General features: G+C 41.0%; 1 protein-coding gene across 2 annotated transcripts; it reads left to right on the top strand.

The window, feature by feature from the left end:
* The first annotated feature begins 3,197 nt into the window (after positions 1 to 3,197).
* Positions 3,198 to 8,084, top strand: LOC112257547 (glycolipid transfer protein). 2 transcript variants are annotated; one of them, XR_002954597.2, is made up of 6 exons: positions 3,198 to 3,425; positions 4,358 to 4,416; positions 4,522 to 4,655; positions 4,920 to 5,070; positions 5,310 to 5,709; positions 6,702 to 8,084. XR_002954597.2 is itself a non-coding variant. In XM_024431195.2 (5 exons), the coding sequence occupies exons 1-5, from the start codon at positions 3,323 to 3,325 to the stop codon at positions 5,490 to 5,492; spliced, it is 630 nt and encodes a 209-aa protein (XP_024286963.1). In that variant the 5' UTR covers positions 3,198 to 3,322; the 3' UTR covers positions 5,493 to 8,084. The 2 variants fall into 2 exon arrangements, 1 of the variants encoding a protein (XP_024286963.1); XM_024431195.2 differs by having other exon boundaries at positions 5,310 to 8,084.
* Positions 8,085 to 12,514: the final 4,430 nt, after the last annotated feature.

The following is a 12,514-nucleotide window of genomic DNA, read 5'->3' as shown; positions in this document are numbered from 1 at the left end:
CTCTGGCACGCGACGCAACGCATACAAGGCAAGCAGGTAGGAACTCTGCAAAAAAATAAAAATTCATTAGGGACGCAAAAACACAATACAGACTCAAACTTGAATTTATGTTCTCAGACTTGCAGACTTGCATTGCATTTGGCAAGGACTACAGACTATCACAGAATACAAAGGCAAATCCAACTGCGGTGCCCACCTAAGCCTCCCTCCCAGACGAGTTTAACCCATTCTATTCTCGCTTCAATGCAGACAACCGAGCCAAACAGGAAGAGTCTTGCTGCTCTGGACGACCGGATGCTTTCATTTTCCGAGGCTGACGTTAGGAAAACTCTGAAGAGTGAACACTCACAAAGCCGTAGGCCCAGATAGCATCCCTGGCCACGTCCTCAGAGTGTGTGTTAACCAGCTTGCGGGCGTCTTCTTGCACATCTTCAATCTGTCCCTGTCCCAGGCTGCAGTCCCCACCTGCTTTAAGGAGACAACCATCATCCCAGTGACCAAGAAAAACAAGGTGACATGCCCAAATGACTATTGCCCCATGGCGCTCACCTCAGTCATCGTGAAGGCTTCGGGAGGCTGTTCATGGCCCACATCAAGGCCAGCATACCAGGCACACTGTACCCACTCTTGAGTCAATATGTATTTAACCCCTTTGTTATGGCAAGCCTAAATAAGTTCACGAGTAAAAATGTTCTTAACAAGTAACGAAAGTTGCATGGACTCACTCTGTGTGCAATAATATTGTTTAACATGATTTTTGAATGACTCTGTATCCCACACATACAATTATCTGTACAGTCCCTCAGTCGAGCAGTGAATATCAAACACAGATTCAACCACAAATACCAGGGAGGTTTTCCAATGCCTCACAAAGAAGCACACCTATTGGTATATGGGTAAAAAAAAAAGAAGCAGACATTGAATATTGCATGGTGAAGTTATTAATTACACTTTGGATGGTGTATCAATACACCCAGTCACTACAAAGACACAGGTGTCCTTGCCGCAATCCACATAAACAGGACTTCGGTAGAGAGAGTTTTAAGTCCTTAGGCGTCCACATCACCAAGGACTTGTCAGGGACTAACAAAATCACACTCTTGTCAAGAGGGCGCAACAGCGTCTCTACTTTCTAAGATGCCTGAAGAAATGCGGCCTGGTACGGGAATTTCTCCATCCATGACCGCAAGGCCCTCCAGCAGTTGGTGAAGATGGCCCAGTACATCATTGGGACAGTACACCCACCCATCCAGCACATCTACATGAAACGGTGCATGAGGAAGGCACTCAGCATCATCAAGGACCCCACACAAGCCAGTTAGGCAGATGGTATCCGAGCATTAGGTCTGATATCAACAGTTTTCTATTTACAAGCCATCAGACTGTTGAACACTTGAAATGGACTGACCACCTGCTCTGATTCTCTGCCCCTTAACACACATGTACTTGGTCATAGACACACCCACATTACACTACTGTTCAAAAGTTTGGGATCACTTAGAAATGTCCTTGTTTTTGAAAGAAAAGCAAATTTTTCGTCCATTAAAATAACATGAAATTAATCAGAAATACAGTACAGACATTGTTAATGTTATAAATTACTATTGTAGCTGGAAACGGCTGAATTTTAATGGAATATCTACATAGGCGTACAGAGGCCCTTTATCAGAAACCATCACTCCTGTGTTCCAATGGCACGTTTAGCACGTGTTAGCTAATCCAAGTTTTTCATTTTATAAGGCTAATTGATCGTTAGAAAACCCTTTTACAATTATGTTAGCACAGCTGAAAACTGTTGTTCTGATTAAAGAAGCAATAAAACTGGCCTTCTTTAGACTAGTTGAGTATCTGGAGCATCAGCATTTGTGGGTTTGATTACAGGCTCAAAATGGCCAGAAGCAAAGACCTTTCTTCTGAATCTCGCCAGTCTCTTCTTGTTCTGAGAAATTAAGGCTGTTGCATGCGAGAAATTGCCAAGAAACTGAAGATCTCGTACAACGCTGTGTACTACTCCCTTCACAGAACAGCGCAAACTGGCTCTAACCAGAATAGAAAGAGGAGTGGGAGGCCCCGGTGTACAACTGAGCAAGAGAACAAGTACATTCGAGTGTCTAGTTTGAGAAACAAATGCCTCACAAGTCCTCAATTGGCAGCTTCATTAAATAGTACCCGCAAAACACCAGTCTCAACATCAACAGTGAAGAGGTGACTCCGGGATGCTGGCCTTCTAGGCAGAGTTGCAAAGAAAAAGCCATATCTCAGACTGGCCAATAAAAATAAAAGATTAATATGGCCAAAAGAACACAGACACTGGACAGAGGAACTCTGCCTAGAAGGCCAGCATCCTGGAGTCTCCTCTTCACTGTTGACGTTGAGACTGGTGTTTTGCGGGTACTATTTAATGAAACTGCCAGTTGAGATTGAAAAACTGATTTTAAACTTAACCCTAACCTTAAATTAAGACCAAAAAGGAAATGTTTTGTTTTCATATATTTTTTAGATATAGCCAATTTTGACATTGTGGCTGTGGTAACTTGTAGACACCCAGAGACAATCTGTGACCATATTCACACCAGATAGCCCATTTGGTACCCAAGTTGTAGCCCACATGGGTTTGCCTGTTTGTGACCCAAATGGTTTTCCTAATTGAGTCCCAATCCTTATTCCTGAAAAATAACACAAGATTTGCCCACTTTACAGTCCAATAAAAAGTATGCAGGACCCATTTGGGACCTACATGTAACCAACGTGGGTTTGTCTATGTCTGACCCAAAAGGTTACCCAGTTGCTAACTTTTGAAAGTACCATGCTCAATTCCTAATGACTTCTCAGATTTAATTATTTGCAAACAGGGACAATTCCGTTGCAAACTGGACACGCTGATTTGGAATTGGTGAAATGTGATAAAATTAACACATAGGCCTTTCTCTCTGTCCATTATCCCATAATATGTAAAATGATGTAGAATTGCACGACATTTTTATAAAATGCTATTTTTCCCGGACCTGCAAATATGATGATAGATTCAACGAATAACCGTTTTTAAAACTGCATATGTAAGGCTTGCTCAGTCCATGAAGGTAGAATGTTTCAATTCCAGCGTATCTCACGCAAACATTTTTTCTTTCACTTTCTAACACCTGTTGATGACGTGAAACGATCAGGGCGCGCCCCCTGCCAAGTCAGTGTGCCTTGCCAGAGTATACAGTTGCCTTGCCGTAGGCGTAGAAGACAGTGAACACGGAAGACAGTTCCGGGTTTATTATTCACAGACAGCAGTCGTTATCATTCTGTAGTTAGTCACATATCATTTCAGAAAACGATGTCACTTTTAATGGATAACCAATTTGGAGAACTTCCAGTCGACAAATCAGTGGATACAAAGTTCTTTCTGGAGTCAGTGGCATATCTTCCGCCTTTTTTTGGTGAGTACAGAAGTACACCTGAACGGTCGGTAGACGACCTGTAGCCTATCACATTCATTGGTCTTCATGAAACTGGAGAGGCGCTCAAGTTGTCTCACAGTCACCGATACCTTAGAAAATGTCGTCACTTAATTTTCTTTTTGTTTCACTTTTCATGATTGTCTTCCCCTATAACAACATTTAGAAATAGACTGAACTAAATTAAAAACAATCAATTTAAATGTGTATTTAAGTCTAAGAAACCAACACAGGTTTGACTAAGTTGGCTAGACAGTGCCATTGACCTTGTTGAATAAACAACATATGACGTTGAGTAAGTACAGCGCCGTTATAATCGCTTTGTTAACGACAGAGTTGCATAAAGATGACCATCACCCAACCGAGTAGAGTAGGCCTACCATATTAACCTGTTATTACATTTTGAATGATCTGCAAATAAACTCTTTGTGGGTGGCTCAATCATAGGCTCATTTTGAGATTTAAATGCGCTAGTAGTGTCTGTGTGGTAACAACCTTCCACGATGTTGTTTTTACATATTGGAAATGTCAAGGAATAGTCTTAACATAAAGTGTAATAATCTGATTTTAAAACCAAGGAAGTATTGAGGTGGTGAAACCAAAGTGCAAGAGGGGCCATGTGAATTAGTATGCAGCTGCTGTAGCTCTTCTCTCTCTCCTCCCACACTGCCTGCTGCATTGGCCTCCTTGTGACTTTAGACTTGAATGGACCCTTTTCTCTATTGATTGCCCAACAAGAAACGTTCATATAATTCACATAAGCATTGTGGGAGAATAAGTGTAATTTGTATTCTATTCTTTCCTACCCCAAGGATGTTTCTCTGGCTATATCCAAGATGCTGTGTCGGCATTTACTCATAACTGCTTGGTTGCGTTTCAATCCAATGTTTTGTCCCTCTCTTTCTTCTTTCCAGACTGCCTGGGGTCAAAAGTATTTGTTCCTATCAAATCAGACATCAGTGGCAATATAACAGTAAGTATATTTTCCACACCCTCTAATTGTGCCTTGAAATAAGAATAACCCTACAGCAACAAATGCCTACGTCTATACATTTTGTTGGTAATAATTTCCTTCCAGAAAATCAGAAGTGTGTATGACAAGGACCCTGCCAAGTATGCAACACTACAGCAGATAGTGGAGTCAGAGAAGGAGGCATATGGCACAGAGTGGCCCAAAGTGGGAGCCACCTTGGCCCTGATGTGGCTGAAGAGGTGAGCTCAGAATCATCTCACCTGAATGTGTTTAAGGCTGTGTTTAATCTGGTAGTCCAATTCTGATGTTTTCTTTCACTAATTAGTCTTTTGACCAATCAGATCAGTTCTGAAGAATATCTGATGTGGTTGGTCAAAAGATCAGAATTGGGCTGACTAGAGGCTGTGAAATGGTGTTCTTATTTCTAGATAGAGATCTGCACGTCATGAATAATGCTGTGACTGAAATCAAATGAGTTAAGCTGATTGTCCTCTCTCCCGCAGAGGCCTCCGTTTCATCCAGATCCTGCTGCAGAGCTTGGCAGATGGAGAGAAAGATGAGAACAACCCTAACCTCATCCGTGTCAACATCACCAAAGCGTACGACCAGGCCCTGAAGAAATACCACGGCTGGCTAGTGCAGAAGATCTTTAAGGTGAGACTATGTGACTACAGTCATGTGGTAGCATAGTCTTGACCTCCTAGCCTTTTACTTGTGACTTGGTGTTCTACTTAACCCTGGTTCTCAAGCACCTCTGAATGTATTGATTTCATATTGAACTTAATTTCTACATGTAATAACTGAAAACGACAGATTGAATTTGAATGTAGATGAACTGCCCAGCCAAGGTGTAGTAACTATGTAACAACTGGATTTCTCTTTGTCCCCTCCAGGCGGCGTTGCTTGCAGCACCCTATAAGTCAGACTTTATAAAGGCCCTGTCAAAAGGTCAAGAGGTCAGAGAGGAGGACTGCATGGCTAGTGTACGCCAGTTCCTCATCAATTACACGGCCACAGTGGATGCAATCTATGAGATGTACACAACGCTGAATGCAGAGCTGGACTATAGTGTTTGATGTCCCCCATACTGGACCACAGCAGCATCCTGCATGTTATTTTCTTTCAGTCTTCTATTTTTCATCCTTTCACTCAGGTTATGGAACATTCCAGCTTATGAGGATTGAGGACTTTATTTCAATGACGCTGTTTTTATTCTTATCACCATTTGTATTATTAATTTCATGTCTCTCCTTTTAAGTCCCTCCCTACTGAATGTTGACGGTTTGGCCCCAGGTGAGTTGCTACTGGATGGAAAGTGGCATATTCCGTGTTGAGTCTGTTATAAATTCAAGAAATGTAAAAATTGCAGGAATGTTACAGGTCTAGCACAACTCTTGTTGTGTAAGCCTATTAAGTGGTCTGCTGCAGTTACACATGATCCACCATCAGTTAAGAGACATTTAGAAGTGATACCCAGAGAGCTGGTCAGTGTTATTCTAGTACTGTATCTCTCTCTGTGGGAGGGAAGAGTGTATCTGCTGATGATACAAGACTCATGAAATCCCTACTGTAACTCTACCCTGAAACGTGAGATAGTACCCTCACTGCCCTGTAGCTAGGGGAAGAGTTAACTACCCCGTGCCTTTAGAGATTATAACCAGCATTAGTGGTTTTAATGCTTAGTGCTGTCTGTTGTGTGATGTTTTGTTTGTGGCTTCTGCATGTTTGTTTGAACAACTGAATCTTTAGTTGAGTAGGGTTGCACTTCCTTCATGTCTTTTTGAAATACATATTTTCAATCCATTCAATTTGTTCGACACATTTTGCATTTAACATTTTAGCCATTTAGCAGATGCTCTTATCCAGAGGGACTAACAGTTAGTGTATTAATCTTAAGGTAGCTAAGAGCGAAAACTACATCTCACAGTCATAGTAAGCAAAAAATAAATAGTAGCTATCAGCAAATGCAGTGCTAGACAATGCCAAACAGTATTTGGCACATACATTTACATGTCAGTTTCATTCACTATTGGGGTGTTGCACTTCATGTGATTTTGAAAGCTTGCTGTAATAGCAACATTTTATTTTACTTCAGAAAGTGTATTGTTTCTGAAATAGTACTGTATTTCCTAATTGTTGGAACAACATTTATTGGCTCAAATCAGTTCAAAGTGCATGGTCAATGCAATTTAATTATTTATTTGTGAGATACATGCTTGTGTTTGTCCTGTATGTATACCTGGAATATGATTATGTGCATTGATAACATTGAAGTGATTTTTTAGGTCAATCACGACCAAAACATCCCACCACCTGAACAGCTTCTTCCCCCATGCCGTGGCCCTTACCATCCGGTCACAATGATCTCCTCATTCAAGGACTAGGCACTGTTTACTATTCATCCAAGGACGATGCACCCTGCACTTTCATAGAACTGCACATTACTCTCAGTGTGGTCATCTGCTGCAATAGCCAATCTGTGACAAGGTTCGATGAGTTGTGACTTCCGATATGCCATTCTGCACACCACTGTTGTACTGCACCATTATTTGTGTTTGTGGACCGCCTGTTAGTTTGCACAATTCTTGCCATTCTCCTTCGACCTCACTCATCAACGAGCTGTTATCGTGCGCCATTGCGGCGCATGTTGATTTTGTCCCCCCACACCATACGTGTTCAGGACACACTGAACCAACAATATTAATTTGGGGACAGGTCGAAAAGCATTAAACATTTATGGAAATTTAGCTAGCTAGCATGCTGTTGCTAGCTAATTTGTCCTGGGGTATAAACATTGGGTTTTTATTTTACCTGAAATGCACAAGGTCCTCTACTATGACAATTAATCCACAGATAAAAGGGTAAAAGTTTGTTTTCTAGTAATCTCTCCTCCTTCAGACTTCTTCTTTGGACTTAATACTGTATGGCAGTTGGCAACCAACTTTAAGGTACATTACCACAACCAACTGGACTGGAGTGTAAACCTCAGTTCACCTGTCAATCACCCACATGGGTATATACTCTTAAAAACCAACGAGGAGATGGCATGTGGGTATATGCTCCTAAAAACCAATGAGGAGATGGGAGAGGCAGGACTTGCAGCACATCAAGCGTCACAAATAGAACTAAGTTCTATTTTAACACTTGGCTACACAGACGCTCGTTGACACCCGTGAGTAGTGTGGGTGCAATGATTGAATGACATTTATTTTGCAACGCTTGCGGTCCGATCAGCATGTAAGTCGCTTAGGTCACTTTTTTTGCCCATTGTAACGTTCAATTGAACAGTAACTGAATGCCTCGATGCCTGTCTGCTTGCTTTATATACTAGCAAGCCACGGCCATGTGACTCACTCTGTAGGAGCGATCCATTTTTGTGAACAGGCCGGTGAGTGTATATTTCCCTTATAGCATATCATCCCGTAAATTGATTTATTCATACATCTATACATGTACAATTCATAATGTAGCTTATAGTGTAGTCTGTCGTTTTTAGCGTGGTGTTCATTGTCTACATACTGTATGTGGATTGTGTAAATTCTGTGTCTATATAGCTTGTCCGTATATTCTGTTTGTCTGTATATTCTGTTTATTGTGGCAGCACCATTTCAGAGTCAAATTCCTGTACATGCTAATGTATTTGGCTAATAAAGGTGATTCTGATTTCACTGAATAACCTGTAGATTTCTATATACATATTGCATTCTTAAGATTTAAGGGGGTTCTGTGTATTGAGTCACGTTAGTGTCTTTCATCACTTTATACTTAAACCAGCTACTGCCTCTATCTGGCATAAGAAGCAATTCACTTGTCAACCTCATGGAGGAGACATTTACTAAATGTTAATTCATTGATTGTGACCTTCTCATGGGATGCAGTTGCAACTTTTATCCAAAAGCAGTCACCTGTTTGTTTACAAGCAACAAAACTACTATGTAGTTAGAAGAAATAAAATAGTTAGATACTTAGACAAATGTCACACAATGGTAGAATAATTGACAATAAAACACATTGCAGACCACTAAAATAGAGATGATACAAAACATTCATAGTCACTCATGGTACATATCAGTTATAATACATGATGTAATCTAAACAAAAATTTACAATTTTGTTACCTGATAAAATAAATTTTCTTTCATTATTTTCATCTAGACCGTTAAAATTATCATTTTGGCTGGACAGTTGATGGAAAAAGATCATCCCTAATGTCATTGTATAACCTGTAAAGTACTGTATGTATGCGCTGTAGATAAAGGGGCATAAAATATTGGAACACTTTCATACTCCACATTTACTCTGCATCTTTATTTCCAATAGCATTATGCAGTCAAGATACTCTAATGAGATCTTTCCTTTTTCACCAATCCCATTTGACCAATACTTTCCCCCTATTCCACTGACTCTCATCCCCGTTTCCTTCCCTTTCCCCTTCTTCCTCCATGATCTCCCCTCTCTCGCTGTCCCTGAGGGACTCTGGTGGTGCTAGAGGATAGAGTGGCTCCTGTCCCTCTGATCTTGTGCTGTTCAGGGCGAACAGGCCCTGTAATCCTGCAGGTTTATCAGCACAGCTGCCTCAAGTTCAGCCAGGAACCAGGGCAGACGGGGAGGAACAGGACGGGAAGCCCCAAAGCAAGGCAGACAAAACACAAGAGACTAGGGCCTCACTAACAGCTCCACCTTTTCAACAGGCCTACTCAACACCTAAAGACTTTGAAGAAACAGCTTAATCAACAGCCCCTATTTCCAGCAAGGGTGTCAAACATGCAGCCCCCAATCTGATTTATTGCGACCCCCATTTGTGCGCCTAACATGTATGAATAAAATAAAATAAAAATCCAATGAGATGTTATTTGTCACATGCTTCGTAAACATGCTTCGACTAACAGTGAAATGATTACTTCCGGCTCCTTTTCCAACAATGCAGAGTTAAAGATATAAAACAGAAATAGTGACACAAGGAAAAAAATACACAGTGAATAACAAGTAAAAATAACATTGCTATAGACAGGGAGTACTAGTGCAGAGTTGATGTGCAGGAGTACGAGGTAAATTAAGGGACCTACAGTTGAAGTCGGAAGTTTACATACACCTTAGCCAAGTACATTTAAGCTCAGTTTTTCTCAATTCACGACTTTTAATCCTTGTAAAAAAATCCCTATCTTAGGTCAGTTAGGATCACCACTTTATTTTTAAGAATGTGACATTTCAGAATAATAGTAGAGAAAATAATTTCAGCTTTTCATTCATCACATTCCGAGTGGGTCAGAAGTTTACATACACTCAATAAATGTAAACTTCTGACCCACTCGGAATGTGATGAATGAAAAGCTGAAATTATTTTCTCTACTATTATTCTGAAATGTCACATTCTTAAAAATAAAGTGGTGATCCTAACTGACCTAAGATAGGGATTTTTTTACAAGGATTAAAAGTCGTGAATTGAGAAAAACTGAGCTTAAATGTACTTGGCTAAGGTGTATGTAAACTTCAGACTTCAACTGTATATACACACACACACCTCTTTAAAGGATGCACTAGCTCCAAGCTACCCCACACCGTTGGAGCCATTCTGTAATAAAAGCTACTAAATAGAATAGAATCACCCTTTCAAATAATAACAAAAAAGCATCCAGTTTCAACAGCCAACAGTAAATCCTTAGGCAGCGATGCTATAATCATGTAATAGACATGCCGTTTCAATGATTAAATATATATATATATATATCTCACACACAGTGCCAGTCAAGAGTTAGGACACCTACTCATTCAAGGGTTAGTGTTCATTTTTACTATGTTCTACGTTGTAGAATAATAGTGAAGACAACAAAACTATGAAATTACACATATGGAGTCATGTAGTAACCAAAAAAGTGCTAAACAAATCAAAATATATTTAATATTTGAGATTCTTCAAAAGTAGCCACCCTTTGCCTTGACAGTTTTGTACACTTTTGGTATTCTCTCAACCAGCTTCATGAGGTAGTCACCTGGAATGCATTTCAATTAGCATAGGGAGCACCCCCCTATCCAAAACGACGGGACAGTAGTGGAGAGGGTGGAAAGTTAAATTCCTCGGCTTACACATCACGGACAAACTGAATTGGTCCACCCACACAGACAGCGTGGTGAAGAAGGTGCAGCAGCGCCTCTTCAACCTCAGGAGGCTGAAGAAATTCAGCTTGTCACCAAAAGCACTCACAAACTTCTACAGATGCACAATCGAGAGCATCCTGTCGGGCTGTATCACCGCCTGGTACGGCAACTGCTCCGCCCACAACCATAAGGCTCTCCAGAGGGTAGTGAGGTCTGCACAACACATCACCGGGGGGAAACTACCTGCCCTCCAGGACACCATCACCACCCGATGTCACAGGAAGGCCATAAAGATCATCAAGGACAACAACCACCCAAGCCACTGCCTGTTCACCCCGCTATCATCCAGAAGGCGAGGTCAGTACAGGTGCATCAAAACAGGGACCGAGAGACTGAAAAACAGCTTCTATCTCAAAGCCATCAGGCTGTTAAACAGCCACCACTAACATTGAGTGGCTGCTGCCAACATACGGACTCAACTCCAGCCACTTTAATAATGGAAAAATTTATGTAAAAAATTATCACTATCACTATCACCCTACATGACTCATCTCATACGTATATACTGTACTCGATACAATCTACTGCATCTTGCCTATGCCGTTCTGTACCATCACTCATTCATATATCTTTATGTACATATTCTTAATCCCTTTACACTTGTGTGTATAAGGTAGTTGTTATGAAATTGTTAGGTTAGATTACTCGTTGGTTATTACTGCATTGTCGGACCTAGAAGCACAAGCATTTCGCTACACTCGCATTAACATCTGCTAACCATGTGTATGTGACAAATAAAATTTGATTTGATTTGAATTAACAGATGTCCCTTGTTAAAAGTTAATTTGTGGAATTTCTTTCCTTCTTAATGCGTTTCAGCCAATCAGTTGTGCTGTAACAAGGTAGGGGTGGTATACAGAAGATGGCCCTATTCGGTAAAAGACCAAGTCCATATTATGGAAAGAACAGCTCAAATAAGAGAAATGACAGTCCATCATTACTTTAAGACATGGTCAGTTAATCTGGAGAATTGAAGACTTTGAAAGTTTCTTCAAGTGTAGTCACAAAAACCATCAAACTCTATGATGAAACTGGCTCTCATGAGGACCACCACAGGAAAGGAATACCCCGAGTTACTTCTGCAGCAGAGGATAAGTTCATTAGAGTTACCAGCCTCAGAAATGGGCAATTAACTGCACCTCAGACTGCAGCCCAAATAAATGCTTCACAGAGTTCAAGTAACAGACACAGCTCAACATCATCTGTTCAGAGGAGACTGCATGAAATCAGGCCTTCATGGTCAAATTGCTGCAAAGAAACCACTACTAAATGACACCAATAAGAAGAAGAGACTTGCTTGGTGCAAGAAACATAAGAAATGGACATTAGACCGGTGGAAATCTGTCCTTTGGTCTGATGAGTCAAAATTTGAGATTTTTGGTTCCAACCGCCGTGTCTTTGTGAGACGCAGAGTAGGTGAAATGATGATCTCTGCATGTGTGGTTCCCAACGTGGAGCATGGAGGAGGAGGTGTGATGGTGCTTTGCTGATGACACCGTCTGATTTATTTAGAATTCAAGGCACACTTAACCATCATGTCTACCACAGCATTCTGCAGCGATACGAAATCCATTCTGGTTTGCGCTTAGTGGGACTATCATTTGTTTTTCAACAGGACAATGACCCAACACACTTCCAGGCTGTGTAAGGGCTATTTGACCAAGAAGGACAGTGATGGAGTGCTGCATCAGATGACCTGGCCTCCACAATCACTCGACCTCAACCCAATTGAGATGGTTTGGGATGAGTTGTTTGCAGAGTGAAGGAAACGCAGCCAACAAGTGCTCAGCGTATGTGGGAACTCCTTCAAGACTGTTGGAAAAGCATTCCAGGTGAAGCTGGTTGAGAGAATGCCAAGAGTGTATAACGCTGTCAAGGCAAAGGGTGGCTACATTCAAGAATCTCAAACAAAGTATTTTGATTTGTTAAACACTTTTTTGAT

Source organism: Oncorhynchus tshawytscha, linkage group LG09 (assembly GCF_018296145.1).
Source record: "Oncorhynchus tshawytscha isolate Ot180627B linkage group LG09, Otsh_v2.0, whole genome shotgun sequence".
NCBI classification, from domain to species: Eukaryota; Metazoa; Chordata; class Actinopteri; order Salmoniformes; family Salmonidae; genus Oncorhynchus; species Oncorhynchus tshawytscha.
The sequence above is the reverse complement of the archived record's forward strand: the minus strand, read 5'-3'. Positions and strand labels throughout refer to the sequence as shown.

Excerpts from the sequence above, each read along its gene's own strand:
- LOC112257547 (XM_024431195.2), top strand. The coding sequence starts at position 3,323 with ATGTCACTTTTAATGGATAACCAATTTGGAGAACTTCCAGTCGACAAA. Across the intron at positions 4,656-4,919 it reads GCCCTGATGTGGCTGAAGAG|AGGCCTCCGTTTCATCCAGA; the intron begins GTGAGCTCAGAA and ends TCTCTCCCGCAG. Across the intron at positions 5,071-5,309 it reads TAGTGCAGAAGATCTTTAAG|GCGGCGTTGCTTGCAGCACC; the intron begins GTGAGACTATGT and ends TGTCCCCTCCAG.